Source organism: Larus michahellis, chromosome 3 (genome assembly GCF_964199755.1).
Source record: "Larus michahellis chromosome 3, bLarMic1.1, whole genome shotgun sequence".
Taxonomy (NCBI): domain Eukaryota; kingdom Metazoa; phylum Chordata; class Aves; order Charadriiformes; family Laridae; genus Larus; species Larus michahellis.
In genome coordinates, this window is record NC_133898.1 from 109,638,492 (window position 1) to 109,657,719 (window position 19,228).

The following is a 19,228-nucleotide window of genomic DNA, read 5'->3' on the forward strand; positions in this document are numbered from 1 at the left end:
AAGTAAATGAGAACTTGTATAAAGCAGATGGGCATGGGATGACCCGCTCCTTACATTACGTTTCAGTTGCAGACTGGTGTAAAACCTGACAGAGCAGATTAAACGTCCTTTTTAAAAGTCTGTTGCAACTTCACATATTACTGACATCTACAGATGTTTTAATTTATTAGATACAAAATCAGAAATGTTTCTCAAGTCAAGTTCTACAGCTACAGAATGAGCAGCAGCTGTCATTCAGTACTGATCATGTTCATTAGCCGATCAGTAACTTTTAAGGTCTTAGATGTACAGTTTTTATACCTGTTGATAAAAGTCAGTTTGCCTCCATCACCTCAGAGGAACCAATGCATATATTATTTTTTTGTAATTGTAAAACAATTCTAAAATTTAAAAATTTCAAATAAATTCTAAAATGCTAAAAGGATTTTGGAAGCCTGCCTGCTATTCCAAACCCACCCTAATTTCTTAGGGTCTACCATTACTCTAGTAAAGGTTTGAATCGCAAAGCCAAGTTTCTGAATTTTAAAGTATTGCTTCTTTTTCAACACTCTTAAGCCTGGCTAACTAAACCAGCCATTTTATGGGTTTTTTTGGCAAGTAGAAGGGAAACTGGTCAACACGCTTACGTTAGACTTTGCACTTTGTTCTGATCAACTGCTTCGAGCAACCCAGCTTAAGCACTGTAGCATCTAAAAAAAATATGTAAGATTCTGGTTCTGGATTCATTCTACCCATTTACCATTCAAGTGAGGTGCTCAAAGTTGACCCCATTTATAATATGATTCATCATTTTTTGGATCATCATTTTTTTCTTCCTGCTGTTTGAGGCTGAAAGGTCTTGGGAAAGATCAAAGTTATTGTTTCTGCTCCCAAAACAGCATTAAAAAGCAATGTTCTAAATGACAATGCACACATATACCAAAAAGTCTGCATAGTGAATAAAACATGTAAGTACCCTAACCACTAGCCTGGAAGCAAATCCTTTTTGCTTTGTTTCCTTTGGTCCCATATCTCATTTTTCTGGAAGTATAACACACTGTCTCAGCTTCACAAGGATGGGTAGAATGTGTTTTCTCTCCAAATACTCCACAGCCTAGTGGAAAGGGTGTTCTCCTGATATGTTTATTTAATTTCAATTTGTGTCTTTTCAAGCTCTGGATACATTCCAACCACTACATTATTCGTGAACAACTTCACCACTGAACTGAACTCTAGTCCTAATACGTCCCACATTTTGAGTTGAGACAAGCACTTTACTACCTCTCACATTAGATGACAAAAACACCTTGGGTCTAGAGAAAGATCAGTATCTCCCAGAACAGGTATTTCCAAGTGGGAAGCCGGTTAGGCAGCAAGGAAATTAAAGCACGACATTATGTGGCTCTTTAAAAGTACAAGTTTTATAGTTTTGGGAAAGAGGCAGATAGCACTGTTGTCCAGAACTTACAGGTTCCAAGCACTTAATTCTCAATTTAAGACTAGACATGACCCAGATGCCAACATAGTGAGAATGGGACTTTCCAAGGAATAATGAGATTAGTATACCATAATTATTCCTATAAACTTCATGTCACTACATTATTTGTAAAAGACAACTTGCAATAAAACTCATTTCTGAAAGACAAAAAAAAAAGGAAGACTGAAAAAGCTGAAGTCTCAAGTTTTAAGGGATAACAAAGGTAAATGCATGTTCACCTTGTAGACAAAAAAATGCAATGAATCACAGGACTGTTAAGCTGCTGAAGAAATATAAACTGCAGAATATTTACATGTCAAATATTCTCCTGGAAATTGCTGTTTTAAGCATATTTAAGACATACTAAAGTATATTTAAGATGTACTACACTTTACTAGTTTTGGTTGTATACGAATTATTTTGCCTGTAAAGAGAGTTCGGAACCCAGACTAATGAACAACAATGGAAATTACCATCAGTGTTTCCCTGTAAATACACAGCATGCTGACCATCCCCATTCTCCTCAAGCTATAGGCTTTCATAGAGCAATATAACGAGTTTTCGCCAAACAAAAATTACTCAGTTGCTTCATGCAGTATGAATTACATATGAACAGGATATTTATACAGTCACAAATCATCAGCTGTTCAGTGCAAAATTATTTCTTTTGTACACATAGGCATATCAGCAGATGGATTTTAAAAATATGTATATAAAATAAGGAGCTTACTTTGACCACGTAATTGAACCTTCTGATATCCTGGATTGCACTTGAAAAGTCTAAGCGATTAAAAGCTTCTCCCAAAGTACAATAGCCATGTCTCTGAGAATAAGAATAAACATACTTTAAATGGAAAGAAACAAAGATAAAATTGAGGAAAATGCTCAGAAGAGCACTCTGCCATGCAACTGATGCTTATGTATACCGTGCTCCCTGGAGATACAATGTATCTGGACTGAAGATTTATTTAATTTCTTGTAGAACAAATGAAGCCGGATATGCTATTTGGAATTAGCAGGTACACAGGCAATATTACTTGACAGCAAGGCCTTTAGATTCATAATAATCATGCAATCTGTAATCACTGGTATCTGAGTGTCCTGGGAACCTACTCCACTTCTGCACTGCCACAATGCTGGCACTCTCACAGGTATCAGCTCCTCATTTGCCTCAGCACAAGGCAGAGCTTGTTTGTATAGCAGTCTGAGCTTACAACCATAAACATTAACTGACTGAGTTGATGTTCACATTTGAAAGTAAGAACATGGCTACTCGCTGCTAGGATTGAAAGGACAAATGGTCTCAACATCTAGAATTTATTTTCTGGGTGCTAGAAGTTCAGGCACAATTCTTCTTAGGTACCAAGAGCAAGAGAAGTTGCATTTGCTTTTGGTGCTTCTGCACAGGTTTCTTAAGCTGAAAATGGAAGTTTCAGAGGCTGTTGTGGAACTACTTAAGGTGGTAGTGGCAGCCTGAAACAACATGGGATCACATAAGCCAAGTAAATCTAGAGCCACAAGGCCACACAGGAGCCTTGGAGCAAATACAATGAGGCTAGAAACCCCTAACACTGGTGAAAGAGATACTTGCAGACAGCAGTGTGCTAGTATGGCTTATCAGCCCAGGGAAGGAGGGGGATAAATAATTATCTGAAGTCCATTCCTAGACAGACTTCCTTGGTGAATTATGCGATGGTGAAAAGATGACAGTACAACTTAATGTTCCTTTTTGCAACCCAATGAAAGCTTACCCTGGATGTACCACAGTAGAGAGTTATCTATTCACTGCAGAGTGATGGTAATTACTGCCTATCTGACTAAATTCAGGATCATACTGCTTGCCCATCCAGTTAATATACTCCTACTCTTGTCATTTTGCCCTAAAGTTCAGTATCCAGTTTGGAAAGTAAGTTTCCTAGCTACGCAACAGCCATTTCAAGTATCAAATAAGTTTACAGCCTGTAAGGAAAACTTGAGCCTCTGTAAATTATGTTTTAGATTAGCTTAAATTGTCGCTCTGAATTTTTTTGGTTCAAGCATACTCATTCCTTGCTACTGTTTCATTCTGCTACTTAACTTTTAACTCTAAAGTTTTGAATTTATACAAGGAACTACTTGAAAAAGATTAGTGATTAATTCTAACCATCCCTGTTTTGTTGTGGTGTTTTCTTAAAAAAAAAAAAGACAACAGGAAAAGCAAATAGTCAATTATTAGAAGACAACAGCAATTACAAGAATAAGCTAGTTTGTATACCAAAATATCTTGTCCACTCTCTGAATGGACAAGAAACCCAAGCAAATAATCGCACACCATTAGTACACCAACTTCTGCACAAGTCGGGGAGGAAATAATCACAACATACAGGTTATGAAGGACAGCAATGAGTGATTTTAGGCAATTTGTGTTTTGGCCTGATTGTAGTTTGAAAACTCAGCTTAAAAACCTTATCATTCTAAACACCGTAATGACTGGTGACAGTCCGTCACATCCCCTTTGTTCTCACCCTGAATTACCTTCTTACCCTAAATTTGAGATGGCACAAAGAGCATGCTTGAGACTTTTGCAGAGCAATGTAAATAACTACATCTATCACAGATAAAGATAAAACTAGGAAAGAGGGCTATGAATTTGGTGAAAGGCTTTGTAATACCCTTCAGATGTAGAAGGGCAGCCTCCAGGTCACTGGCCTGCAACTGAAGTCTTCCAGTGTCTCCTCTATGTAAGCTCTCTCCACAAAAACCATGTTCTTCCCGAGTACAGAGCCCTTTACAGTCCCTCTCAGCTCTAAAACGCAAAGCCAACTTTTGCCTGCGTGGCTAGGGCTCACAACACCCACCTGCTTCCCTCTCTCCTGCCTGGAATTACTGTGGACAAAAGACATCCTTATGGTGTCCAAGTTCCACCCATTCCACATAATCACAGGAATCAACACAGGAATGAAACCTCAAGCTTCAAGGCAGTTTATTTCTACATACAATGGATGTATTTTAACTCTTGGCTTTCCAAGATCTTTCATGTTTCCTTTACAGTTGCATGATACAGCTTGGATCCCAAACTGAAAGCATCTGGACTTTGTGGAATACAAAGGTCCTCTTTGTAAAGTTTGAAACTGAAGTTTTACTTATATTCAAATTTACACCAAAGTTCCAAAATATCAGGTAGCTGCCGGCAGACACCTTCTTTGGAGACATTATTCTGGTTTTCCAAATATTTTCAATTTTATTTCAAAGACATACCATACAGAAAAGAGACAGATGGGCTTGGAGAAGTAGTGGAGAACTGTTATGTCCATCCTTGTAAGTTCCCACATCTCTGCCACAATGACCCATGTAAAAGTTACTTTGCTAGCCACTTTTGCCTCACCATGTATAGGTATACTATGTTGCCAATGAAGAGAGCACTGAATATAATTGCTGAGACAACCCTGCACAAGTGCTTTTTATTTTAATATACTATTTATCAATTAAGCAGCACAAAGATTGTAGGAATTGACCCACAGCATGCAAGACTTACTTCCCTGGTGCTTTCTTTATGAACATAAATCCACTTTTCACGATAAAAACCTAAAATAAAATCAAAATACAAGCATTTTTAGGCTTCCACTTTAAGTAACGCTTTCTAGAAAGAAATGGAACAAAACAGACCATCCTCAACAAAATGCTTCATAAGATAGGAGAGATGGTAGAACAGTTCTAATGAAGGAAGTTTATAAAGGCTGAAAAGGATGACTACAAGTTTTCAGATGTTATGCACTTCAAAAAATAAAGGCAAAGTTAAATAATTTTATAAATCAAACAAGAGTTAGCACACCATTGGCAGACATAGCACAGCTTTTTGCAGCTGTGTAACCAACAGTCAGTTCCTCCTACAAAACTTCTGATCTTTAACCCAACAGCCTCCTTAGCATTTAACACAGGGAAATACAGAAATGAGCAACCTTCTTGATCCTGAACAGGGCACCTCTGTAATCTATTTTCTTCTGTAAAGGTGCTTGCTCTGCATCCACTTGGTTCAACCAGTTGCAGAATACTGCAGGGAAGTCAACTATACAATACTAATGAAGGCAACTAGGCAGACCTTCAGCTTTCAGAGGTCTGGGATGTTGTCAAATGAAAGGATGCTCTTACATACAGCAACTTGAATCTTTTGAAATACTTTACAGTCACACAAGCCTGGGGAAGCTCACAGCTTTCTGCAAGACCACCTCTGTTACAATTTTGTGAATGTACAAATAATGGAGATCGTTTCAAGATCAAAGCAACAGAAACACCAAAAAATTGCTTATCGACTTACCTTTTTTTACCTACTCTACCAAATTCTCTACTTCAGGAAGTTAACTTGCTGTCATACACATATTTGCAGTTTAAAATACAGGTGATCTTTTAAAAGGAGATACAACAAAAATGGCTTTGACATTTTCAAAAAACTCAATATTGATCAAGTCTTTACCAAGAGCTATAGGTATTATGACAAAATATATTTTTTTTAATGAACTGATTCTAGAGTTGTAACACTAATCATAATTTGAATTAAGCAAAAATAAAACAGCCGCTTTGGTAAGCAGAAGCTTCCACAAGCATCCAGAAAAACTGAACCTAAAACTAGTTAACAAAACAACACAGTGGTTAGTATCAGAAGGCATTTATTATTCAGGAATTACTATACTTAAATTACCTTCGGCTCTTTGAAAAATCACATATCAGATGATCAATGCCACAGTACAATTAAGATGCATCACTTCTGACACCAGAATTTGTTGCCAATACAAGAGTAAACATAACTCAGAAGGCTACTCTATAGATAAATATAAATTAATGGCTACTATAAAATTTTGCTGAACCTACAAGAGTCTTCCAAAATAAACAAAAACAACCCAGTCTTACATTGTGAATCTGTGTTATTCCTAAAATGATCTTTTTTCCTTTTCTTGGCTGCAAACTCACAATCTTCAGTACTGTATATTTCTTCATCTTCATCATCACCAGTTAAAATGCTGAAATAAACACATCTAATTAGAACAGCAGTGACTAAATATTTAAGATACATCTTATAATTCTCTGCATTAAAGTCTGCCAGATGGAAAAAAAATATTTTAATGATATTCCTCTACCTGATGCTCTATAGTAACACGTATCTTAAGAGATAAGCTGTCTTGCTCTTTTCTTCCCAGCGGAGGTTGAATTTTTATGTATTTAATCACTTTGACACAAAGTATCTTCCTAACAGGTATCTTGTAAGTTATTACTGACATTTAGGAAGGACTACTGAGGAGACAGTACTAATGGGACAGTCAGCTGTCTGCAAAGCTCTAATGTATAAAAATTCATTATTTGAAATGGACCAAGCCTTGAAAAACTGTGCACACAGGAAAAAGTCAGTGCAGAATTACTGCACATCTTCAAATAGGCAGAAAGCCAACAAAGACAGACATCTCTCTTACTACTGTCAGCTTTGGGGCAAAGAGTCTTTCCTTTAATAAATGCCTGAATCACAACACTGTACATAATTTAGGTGTCACAATAACATTTTACCAGTGATTTGTACGGCATCAAGAACCATGTGGTCTACCCTCCTCTCTCCCAGAGACAATCAGCTATACCTATGTCACTTCTGACAGTTAACTATGTAACCTAACACTGAGAACTATACTGAATAATTATATATAGCATATACATAGATAGTGCAAGTATATATATGAAAATATATACAAAGAAATTATTTTAAAAGTTCTGTTGTATAAACCAACCTTTCTAAAATTAATATACATTTAAAAACTGCCTGTGCTACATGAAGTCCACAGTTTCATAAATTTTTACAGAATGGTTTGGGGTGGAAGAAGGGACCCTAAAGATCACCTAGTTCCAACTCCCCTGCCACAGGCAGGGACACCTCCCACTAGACCAGGCTGCTCAAAGCACTGTCCAGCCTGGCCTTGAACACTTCCAGGGATGGGGCATCCACAGCTTCCCTGGGCAACCTGTTCCAGCATCTCACCACCCGCAACAATAAAGAATTTCTTCCTGATATCTAACCTAAATCTACCCTCTTTCCATTTAAAACCATTACAAACCATTACCCCTCATCCCATCACTATACTCCCTCCCCATCTTTCCTGTAGGCCCCCTTCAGGTACTGGAAGGCTGCTATAAGGGCTCCCTGGAGCCTTCTCTTCTCCAGGCTGAAGAACTCCAACTCTCTCAGCCTGTCTTCATAGGAGAGGTGCTCCAGCCCTCTGATCATCTTTGCAGCCCTCTGGTCCCACTCCAGAGGATTTTGCTTTCCATTTTTACATATTATTATAAGGAACAGCAATACGAATTAGAATAGGTGTTTATTTTTCTAGCAGAGAAGGAAGATACTTTATGTGAAGGCCACAGCCTTGCACAGATAAGCAGACTAACTAAGGATACATGGTAGTGAAGCTTAACTGTAGGACTGTTATTTTCCCGCTATTATTCTTTGGCAATAAAGTTGTATACAAAACTCTTCCCATTCAGTACTATTTTTAAATCCAAATTTGCCAGGTGAATCTATCAATGTCAGTTTGAACTTTCATCAAACTGCACCAGCAACAGCTGAACACTGAAAAACCGAAGGACGCCAGTTTATTCAAACATAACCTGTACTGGGGCATTAAGTTGCAAAAATAAACTTTTATTCCTTTACTTTATTGCTACTAGTTTATACAGTTAATATTTTCAGGCTTGAACCATCTGTTAAGGAGGATGACTAAACACCACTGTAGAAAAGCTTTGGGTTTTTAATTGCTCTAATCAGCAAATGCTAGCTCAGCTTAAAGATACACAAGTTGAGAAAACTCAGAAATAGAAAGTTGTTTTCGTCTTCGGCTTAAATCCTGAAAAAAGATAATGTACCTTTGCATTCGAATAGAGCTCTATCAAAGGGGAGGCCCTTAGTTCATGTCTTACGATTTTCAAAGCAGATAAAAGACTCAACTTCAATATTCTGTGCAACATTGCCAGATATGCTATCTGGTGAAATAGCAAAAGTTTGGAGAAAAGGAACTGGCAACTGTCAAAAGCAGAACATCAAATTGGCAAGTTACTTTGGTTATGTAACATTCCAATCTATCCGGTTTTTTTTCTCCCCCAAAAGCTATCATGAAGGAAATCTCTTTTTAAGCTCACTAAAATCATTAATTTAATTATGTTTTAGCATATTGAGTGCATCACCACAACACATGAGAAGTTATTGCAGAATCAGAAAAATTGATGCAGAATCAGAAACAGAGACCAAAGGTCCAGACCTGGATTTACCATCCTAACAACAGAGACAAGGCTAGAGAGACATGGCCTGACGCTCTGCAATATAATTCAGGCAGAACAGAAACAACACCCATTCCCATTGACCCAGTGCAATGGGGAGAGGAGGGGAGGTGACATTCCTGGAGGCCAGCTTTAGAACAGGAAGGTTAATCTGGCAGGATTCCTTCTTTTGTTCCTGGAGAGGAAGTGTCCCTAGAAAGCAGTTTAGGCCAGTAACATACCTAAAGTGATTTAAAGCCCACCCCGCACCCCAGTAACATACACCTCCTCAAGCATCAGATAAACAATTAAGGCAGCTTAAGGACAGTCAATTAAGACAAGGAATTGTGAAGATGAAAAGGGCTATTTCAAACACCTTTGTCTGACATTCAAGTTTGCCTGTGACATTCCTGGAATTCTTCACTTTAATTTTAGAGAAAAGAAGAATTTGACTTTTTCTCTGAGGATCTTCTTGTATGAGGCTTTATCTCCTCATGTTCTGTCCCACTTCACAAGGAGAGTCTTTCCCTGTTTACGTGTAACCATCACCATTCTTTTTGGCAAACTCTCTCTTACCAAGAATGAATGCAAAGGTTCCACAGACATCAGAAGAATGGGATAGAAATACAGGCACTTCCCCAGCGACTGTTAGCCTTCCTTCCAGAAATCCGGAAAGCTGCTTGGTAAGTAACAAAGCTGCTACACCATTTCCAAAGCAACCCCTGTTCCCCAAACACCAAGCTAAGATACAAGAAACCAAATCAAATGCTGCACATGCCATATGGTGTAACAGAAGTCTTAATGTTTTTACCATAATACTGCATGTGACATCTGAGTGCACCTGGAAGGATTTAAATACATACATAATACTGCCAATTTACAGCTATTCTTACTTTCTTGTCTTGATGATGCACTTCATAAAAAAGTATTCTAAAGCTTCTAAAAGCAAAGTACCTCGTGTCCTTAGGACTACAATATTCTACGTAAAGCATGCAAGAATTTAATCTCTTTCAAAAAAGTAATTTCCTAGCTGTATTTAAATAACCTCTTGGGTATGACACTTAAAATGCTGGAAAACTTTACAGGGTTATCTGAACTCCAACTATTCTTCCTCAGCTCCTTGCATCTTTTCTCATGGAGGAAGGAATGCCCTCAAGTCATGCATTGAGCCACACTAAGTGTTTTGTAAAAGAGACTCAGAGCCATTTACAGCTTGAGCACGCATGAAAAATCTTGAGGTAAGAGCCCACACCAAATAACATTACAATATATTTGTCAAATGCCAAAATGATCTAAGACCCGATTCAAATCTAAGGACTTCTATGCAGTGCGGAAAACACTTTTGTGAACACCGTCTCTCACTCACAGAATTAAGAAAAGAGACACAGCAGACTCAAATTACTACCCTGCCAGGTCAAGTAGTTCATATGAGCCCAGCACACACGCAAGAGACTATCACCATCACAAAAGTCTTATTAGATTAGTCCAATTCTTTCTTTTACCTCAAAAGGAAAACATAAGGCAGCTTTACTCCTGAATTGCAGGCTACTGAGGGGTATTTCCATACAATTCTGTAAGTCAGTGCCATTCTCTCTCCACCATCCAGATTCAAGGACAGTGCCATGGCACTGGCTATACGTATCTGTGCTAGAATTTATAGGTAGAAATTGCAGGCAGTCACGGCCAGCATTCAGCCTGCAGGGCTTGAATGACCACTACCACAACCACATTTTCAGCTACTGTATATCTTGAATACAAGGCACTCTTTGCTTATATAATAATATCTATTATCCACATAAGAAAGAGCTACAGAACTGAGAGTCTCATTTTTTCCCATAAGTGGAAATAATTTAAAGTGCAACTGTTGAAACATTATTTCAAATCATTTAAATTGTTCCTGCACAAGTGATTATGTTTGTTCAAGGATGGCTATCATTAGGTTCACTATTTTTGACTAATTCACCAACTGGATTCACTAAGGAACTGGATGACTAATTGAATAAGGTAAAAAAAGTTCTATTTTAATAAAAACATGCTCTTCAATTTATGTAAGTAATTTACATGTCTTGAAGATTTATTTCTGAGTCTGTTTGTGAGTAGATCTTTTTCATTTATTAATTAAAAATACTTTCCCTTCAGAAAAGGCAAAGTTTGGCATTAACTATTCATAATTTCTCTCACAGAAGAGAATACAATAAACAGGGTTTCAGCCAACTGCATAGCTTGAATTTATTTCTTTTTAAAGGAAAACTGCCATACCTGCTCCCCAAAATACAATACTCAAGTATTACCTTTATCTTAGATTACTACAGAATATTTTGCTGAAAAATATTATTTCATTTAATGAGTGAAAATAAATAAAACCCTGTTGGGACAGACAGACTAGTATACACCATCATCCCTATTCAAAGGGCAGTTTAAAAAGACAAATATGTACTTATGCGTTGCTTACTATACACTTCTTTCACAAGGAAGGAAGCATTTTGTGAAGCCTCACCCTTACCCAGTGCTGTATCATGTTAACAGATACCCTAAACCGAGCTGTCTATTCAACATACACAGGTAATAATTTCCAAATAGCTTAAGATTCTTTACTGCGAGGGTGGTGAGGCAGTGGAACAGGTTGCCCAGGGAAGCTGTGGCTGCCCCATGCCTGGAAGTGTTCAAGGCCAGGCTGGATGGGGCTTTGAGCAGCCTGGTCTAGTGGGAGGTGTCCCTGCCCATGGCAGGGGGGTTGGAACTAGATGATCTTTAAGGTCCCTTCCAACCCAAACCACTCTATGATTCTAAGATGGTACAGAGAACCAGCCAGCAAGACACAATACACTGCTGTACTTCAACACAAAACCCTGCACATGGGATAGAAGAACCCCATGCCCAGGTATATGCTGGGTACAGACTGGATGGGAAGCAGTTTTGCTGAAAAGGAGCCAGAGGTGTTGTGGATAACAGGCTGAACGCGGGTCAGCAGTATGCCCTTGTGTTATAAAAAGCCAACTGCACCCTGGTCTGAGTTAACAAAAGTGTATCCTGCAGACTTAAAGAAATAATCATTCCCCTTTATTTGGCATAAGAAACAGTAACTGGAGTACCGGTACTTCGTCTAGTTTGGGGCTACCCAATACAATAAAAACATTGGCATACTGGAACAAGTCCAGTGGGGAGTTACCAAGGTTGATTAGGTACTAGAGCATATGATGCATGAGGGTAAGAGAACTGAGCTTATTCAGCGTTAAGAGGTGACTGTGGAAGGAAATCTGATTACTGTTGATATGTAATATGAGGGTACAAAGTAGATAGAGCTAGACTGTAAGGTTAGAGAAGGTGGGCAGTAATAAGTCAAGTAGTAATGGACACAATCTGTGATAAGAGAAATTCTTATTAGATGGGGGGTAGGGAAGACAGACACACCAAAAAAAAAATATCACAGTAAGGGTAATGAAACTTGGAACAGGAGCCCAGAGAGGAATCGCTATTCTTGGAAATGCACAGAGCTCAACTAGGCAAGGTCCTATACAATCTGACAATAGATGGTCCTGCTTTGAGCATGCATTTGGACTAGATGACCCTCAGAGGTACATTCCACAGTAAATTGTTCTATAATATTGTGCAAATAGACATTAATTGCTGTGTAGCAAAGGTTAAGTCATAGATCCGAAGTTCAAATTGTAGTGAAATTATTCCCACATAGTGCTGCTTTGCTAAGAAGTACTAACTTGAATTCTGCAGTCTAAGTTTGGACAATATACATTTAACTAAATAGACAGGAGCATTATTAAAAATAAAAATAGGGATACAGAAATGTGGTTTGGCTTCGCTAAGCAGATGTGTGAGATGAAGATGAGGAACTGGGGAATCACTACAGATGAGGGCAGCTGCTGCAGACTAGGTTGGTTCCCAAGTTTGGGATTCTGACAAAGTGGCAAACTACCCTAAGAAGCCCAAATCATGAAACACCTCAGATTTAATGAAAACCTTTTTCCCTCCAGAGCATTTCATGCCCAGTCCCTTCAAATTAATGTACCTATTTTAGTCCTGAACTTTAATATTCATATCTTTCCAAAACTGTTGATTTAAATCTGTTTCTAGCAAGACTACTCCAGAGGAGTTCAATACTAAATTCTCTCAAGACTAAGGAAAAAAAAATAATCTAGCATTTTTGCTTGAAGAAGCAATAAAAATACTTCACCTTGCTCTCTGGAGAAAAGATAAATATATCTCTACATATAATTAGGATCAGAAGAACAAAAGTTGTAATGATAGTCACAAAACCAATGATCATTTGTGTCACACTTGACAAACAATATTAATTAAAGCAAGCTACAAAATATAATTTAGTATCTGTGCAAATAGCTATCAAAATTAAATGAGATTTACTTTCATTTGCCAACTGTATTATTGAACATATATGAAAGTGGGAAGAAAAGATTTTTTTTCCAAAGGTATTTAAGACAAGTTATACATTGGAGGCTTACTGAACACTCTTCCAGACAAGCATAGCTTTTTATATCCACATTGGTCAGACTGTGTGGAAAAATAAGTCCAAATAATATCAGTGACAGATGAACACAGAAAGAAAAAAGGCATGAAGAAAACAGTAGGTCAAGATAAACTTAATTCTTCACTACTTGATAACTCTCTTGAGGTTTATTTTACATATTCAGAAAACACAGGTATATGAGTACAGCAAGTGCTAGCTTGCCAGTAAATTTCCTCTAAATCAGATCAGTTACTGTATCATTTACCAGAATAACAAAACACTGAATGTTCCCTTTTCTCATTATGAGCACATTATGCTGGAATTTATGACCAAGAACGATATCCCTGAGAATTACTTCTTCCTGGTGAAATCAAGTAAAAATTTGTTTGGACAAAGCTATTTATATCACACCAGTCTGTGGGCATCTGCCCCAAGTATTACTTTATTTAACTAATATCTTTCTCACCTGTTCTAGAGCAGCACATACAGTCATGTATTGTGTTAGGGAACTACCATGAAACTACCATTAATTGCATATTTGGAGCAAAGGCATTATATGACTGTCATAAGCAGTTCAAACCCAACATCCCATCACCAGAAAGTCTTCATTCACTTCCAGATAGCATTTCAATATGCCTCTTGCACTTGCAATTTATAAACATCACTTTTATCTTTAAATAGTACTTAAAAAAATAAACAAAAAATGTTACTTTTTTATTTTTAAAGACATACAACATAAAATGGGATCTGTCTACCTAAAATAAGCAACTTGTGAAGGAGTGACAAAAACCAGAGTCCCCATAGGGGTCTCCTGTCTGTCTAACTAAACAAAACACACAGTTGCATTTGTATACTTCTAGCATATGCAGATGATATCATCTACCACAAACACTTGCAGTCTGAATGGAAATTAAGTCACTCTTTGTCTTCTCACCTGTTTTAACTCAGGCAGAATCACTTTAAAAAAAAAACTTACACAGTGTGACTGATATCATTCAGCTGATTACTCCCATCCTCTAGTGCAGGACTGAAGGGTTCACATCGTTTCCATCCATCTTCTGTTTTAACCCATCTCCATCCAGGGGATCTCCAGTCTTGTCCCAGAAATGGCATGGTTTCTCTACAAGCAGTAAGAAGATCATTTGTGTATTATTTAATTATTAAGAAAAGTTGCAAAACTTCTTGTCATTATTTCACTTTTCCCTTTAACCTTAAAAAACCATAATGATTCCCTTGAAGAAAGAAAGTTCTCTGTAGAGCATCCTGAAATAGATTCAGTGGTTTAAGTACATTTTTGATTCAATAACCTCACTCTTCTTGTCTTTCAGCATTTATTAGATCAAGGTAGGTTTCCTATTTTTTTAGGGAACAAGGAAAAGAATCATGGTCATCCAGGAAAGGGATGATACCAAAGGAGCAAAACTGTATCCTGTGTAATCTGCTCTGCCATGATCAGATTACTGACTTAAAGACATGACTAATAAAAGGTTGTTAAAGAGTTCGACAGGCCACAAAAATCAATGTTGTTCCTTTTATTTTTCCTAAGGCTTATAAATACTGAGTTTGTGCTACACTGTATAGCAATGTTTCAGTAAAGGAATTTTGATTTTCCCAAATATTTTTTCAGTTGTCCTTGAGGGTCACCTCTGACAGTAGGCTATTAACTGGATACCAGGACAAACAGAGACTGCAACATAAAGTCAGTTGTGAAACGTCTCTTGAAATTCCTACAAATATCTATTTGCAAGTCACCACAGGTATATCATTCAAACAGTGTTCTGCTACTCTTTTTCAAAAGGAAGCTTCACTTCTGACACATTAAGTAAGAATTTGAACAGAACAGTTTTCTGAACTTTGAAGATTCTGACCTTGCTAGCTTTTGCCCTCTTTTTCCCATTCATCATGTATATGTGTTGCTCTTTATTTGAACTAGAGATTTCACATGCAAGCTACACAGGGAAGATAGCATTATCATATTTGAAACATACATTAATATATAACACCAACAACCTTTTTCCTAACAAGTATGCATTTTCTAATATTTTTCAACTTGAAAAAATATTAAGCCACGTAAGTGCAAATGGATAAATAAATTCATAGTGATCTTTGACTCTTGACCAGCATCTGCCCGACATACTAGTTAGAATAGGAGAAGGTGCAAGCAGATAAAAATATGAGTGAGCCAGTACATTTTTTTTAATTAAAAAACCACACACCACACAAAACTCAGTGTATTGTCTAGCTTCAGCATTGACTAAAGTCTCCTTCCTACTCATAACAGCCTTCCTCTGCATCTAACAGGAATCTTTTCCAAAATATACCACATCCTTTCCTCCAGCCACCACAAACTCTGTTGATGCCTATCTGCTTTTCCAATCTTTTCAGTGCTTCCTAGGATTAATATGAACCATAGCATATTCTCTCCCCCCACCCCCAATTTGTTCAGAACTCCTCTCATTTTGACTGAAATTGAGGCTTCTTGGCTTTATGATACAACTGTTTAAATAGTTGGTGGTCATGAGTACATTTCAGAGTAACATAGGTTAAAGTATTTTTACTCCTGCTAAGATAAGCAGAGTTTACCTGAAAATCTGTTAAATCATTGAAAGACACTCAGAAAACAGCAGACAGCGAGTCAAAAACATCATCTTAGACAAATATAAAACAAAAGTTTTTGAACCACGTCTAGAGATACAGAGCTCACAATCAGCAGCTCTGATATAAAAATAAAACACTATTGTAGGTGCCTGTCATTACTCAAACATTAAAATTCAGAGAGAATTCAGAACCACAGAGATCATTATAGGCTGAATGGGATAACTTGAAAAAAAGATTTTAAATACTTCAAGAATACTTACATTGATGAAGAATTCTTGGGAAAAGGAAGTGAAAAAAAAACAAGATCACATACTTGCAGCAAGGTGGGAACATGTATGGTTAGCAGTTAACAGAATAAGTTACAAAAAATATGAGGATGAAGAAATAAAAAACTTCCTGAAAACAATACAAGAAAACATGGGAGTATTTTGTTCAAGTAGATGGAAGTAGATGAAGTCCAAGGCTAATCATAATTTACAGAATAGGATGCTTTGTGTACTTTATAAGTTCTTAAACTTTGGAAAAAAAACCAACCTTGTGGTTTCAAGGTATCAGGCCACCAGTTTAAGTGCCATGTATAATCTCCTCCTCGGAGGCTGCACTGGTGTTTAAAACGACACGCTTCAACAGCTACATGCTCCAAACCAGACTACTTTGCAGATCGCTACACCTTGAGAGGTGAGGGTCTTTCGTTGCAAGGTTTCAACACAGAATAAATTTTCTGTCATCCGTCCTCGAAAAAAATTACATTAAGTGTTTTCAAAATAATAACAGTAACAGGAAGCGCACACACACTCCCACCAAAGACTACTAATATCTGCTCCAGAAATCCTGGAAAACCATACTTAAGACAGAAAGCTCTTAGAGACATGAGTCACTGCTGTATATACATGATATATTTAGCAAATTATCTTTCTAAGAGGAAAGAAAATAAAAAGCTATTAGGAAAAAACCCACAGATGACTAACTTCTTTAAAATTACTTAAACATTTGTGGAAGATTACAAGAAGTCAGTAATTTTGTGAGGTTGGTACATGTTGACCTAATTTTTTTCCACAGAAACAGATATTCTTAGTCCAAGACATAGTTTCGCTATTGTACCAGCTAAGAGTGCATCCATCAGTAGCAATTCCACAAAATGACCAGTGCTCATCCTCAAAAGTCAGAGTCACGGAGTCAGAAATGTAAAAGCATTCTTTTTAGCAACAGCACATATGCAACTAGGAAAAAAAAAAAATCCCATTGCTCCTCAGTTCCTGTAGGATTGAAGTGTAGATTTGATTGTTGTTCAGAAGTAAGTGACCAAATTTTAAGAAGCTGCAGTGTATCATAAACATCTCTCCTATGCATCTCTTTCATAAGAGAAGTGATCATAGAGTAGGACTGACTGCCCAGACAGGTACGAAAATTCATGCTTTTCCTCTGCCTCCACTCAGACTTTGCTTCCGAGTACAGCACTGCACTAAAGCATCCCTATGGCTTCCAGACCAGAGCTTGCTTTCAAGAGTTCCAGCATACTCTATGTAGTGTACCTTCAGTAATAGCAAGCAGCTGTTCACTTGTTAAAACTTTCACCACAAGAGATAAGCTCCCTAGACTTGGATTTTGTGGAAGAAAACAGTGGGACAGGGTTCTTTAAAGCAAAAAAGGACTGGGAAAGGAATGTGGTCATTAGCTAACAACAGGGTTTAAGGCAAGACATTGATTGCATTTAACTTCTTCCTAAAAACAAACAAGAACAAAAGATCTTCACTTTGCAACATATACCTTGTCTGGAGAAGAGGAGGGAAAAAAGGACTGAGGAAGCAAGAACCACCAGAAAAAAAACACAGAAGAGTGGTTGTGTATGCCAGATTAGTATAGTTTGAGATTACAGCAACTGCTCCAGCCATCCTTGCACTTGGTAAGGGAGTCCTGCTTTCTCTGAGGTTGATAACTCACCACATGAGCAAAAATCACTACAAAGCCTTCAGAATTGCAGCAAGTCACCCTATTACTCTGCCACTGTACTGGAGATGTCTTCTCTCTATATATTCATACACTTAAGAACATGTCACGACGACCCAAACCATTCTTATTATTCAGTAGCAAGACTGTTGCCAACATGATGGAAACAGGCAAGGTTCTCCTGTTTCCTAACAGTCCAACAGCACACCCATCTCTTTAGTGTGCTAACAAAATCTCTTCATCAGCTCAACTTTCAATAGGAACTGCTCCTTTACGCTGTCACTACTGGCAGACAACTTCTAGACTACCTTCTTCTAGGAGCTAGCCCAGTCAACCTCTGTGACTCGGAGGTCTGAGTCTGCTTACAGACTTCATCCGGCCCCATGTTTTTTCATATCAAATGACTGTCTCAAATCAATTCTCAAACTTCTGCAAGACCACGATTCACCACCTCCTCAGCTTTTCTCTTGTCCACCCTCATTCTCATTGTTATTTCCCCATACAACAATTTTAGTGCATCCAGGTCATATAATTCTCAGTTCCCAAGAGGTACAAAAGCTCCTCCTCTCCAACTGAGCTACCTACCCTAGGCTTCTTCCCTCTGGCCTGCTGCTGTCACAGCCCTTGCTTCTCCCAATTCCCCTATCCTCATGCCACCTATTGACATGCCAACACCCCACTCCTCCAGGGAGGCTCCAGACACCTCTCCCCCAGCCCCCTCCATGCCACCTCTCATTCCTAACCCCAGACCCATCTGCCCATCCCCACCGAAACACCTTATCCCAAACTACGCCAGCGCCACACAGCCCTAAAACAGCCCCAAGCCCCTCAAGTCATGCCTGCCCGTTCTCTCCACACTCGGCCCCAAGCCCCCGGGGGCCTCATATACACAATCCCAATACCCCTCCCCACCTCATTTGTACACTCGGCCTCTCACAACTGGGCCCTCATCGCCGCCCTCCTCCCCCACCGCCCGGGGTTTCCCCCTCCCTTTCCACCTCACCGGCAGGAGTCCCGCGCACCCTCACAGCCCAGGGACTCGCCCCCCACCTCACAGCCCAGGGACTCGCCCCCCACCTCACAGCCCAGGGACTCGCCCCCCACCTCACAGCCCAGGGACTCGCCCCCCACCTCACAGCCCAGGGACTCGCCCCCCACCTCACAGCCCAGGGACTCGCCCCCCACCTCACAGCCCAGGGACTCGCCCCCCACCTCACAGCCCAGGGACTCGCCCCTCACCTGACGGCAGCGCCCGACCCGCCCGGCAGCCCCCGCCGCGCTGGGCCCGGACCGCGGGGCTGTTGGCGGAAGTAACACCGAGCTGCGGCTCCCCACGCCCCTCCGCCTCGCTCATTGGCCGCCGCCCTTGTTGCTACCCGGCGGCGCCCTTCTCCATTGGCGGAAGGGGGGCAGTGGCGTCAGCGCTCAGGGGCGGGCCGGGCGGGTCACGTGAGGGGGGACCGAGGCGCACGTGTCAATGT

General features: G+C 39.1%; 1 protein-coding gene across 5 annotated transcripts in view; it reads right to left on the reverse strand.

The window, feature by feature from the left end:
* Nucleotides 1-19,138, reverse strand: part of FBXO25 (F-box protein 25) — a 34,085-nt gene extending 14,947 nt beyond the window's left edge. For 3 of the 5 annotated variants that reach the window (XM_074581709.1, XM_074581713.1, XM_074581711.1), the window contains exons 1-5: nucleotides 18,987-19,138; nucleotides 14,179-14,322; nucleotides 6,341-6,450; nucleotides 4,971-5,020; nucleotides 2,187-2,279 (exon numbers count right to left, since the gene is read on the reverse strand). In XM_074581709.1, coding sequence (XP_074437810.1) covers nucleotides 2,187-2,279; nucleotides 4,971-5,020; nucleotides 6,341-6,450; nucleotides 14,179-14,315 — 390 coding nt within the window. In that variant the 5' untranslated portion in view covers nucleotides 14,316-14,322; nucleotides 18,987-19,138. Of the gene's footprint in view, nucleotides 1-2,186; nucleotides 2,280-4,970; nucleotides 5,021-6,340; nucleotides 6,451-14,178; nucleotides 14,323-16,334; nucleotides 16,438-18,986 lie in introns of those variants that run through there. The other 2 variants (XM_074581710.1, XM_074581712.1) reach the window with 2 other exon arrangements.
* Between the last annotated feature and the right edge of the window lie 90 nt (nucleotides 19,139-19,228).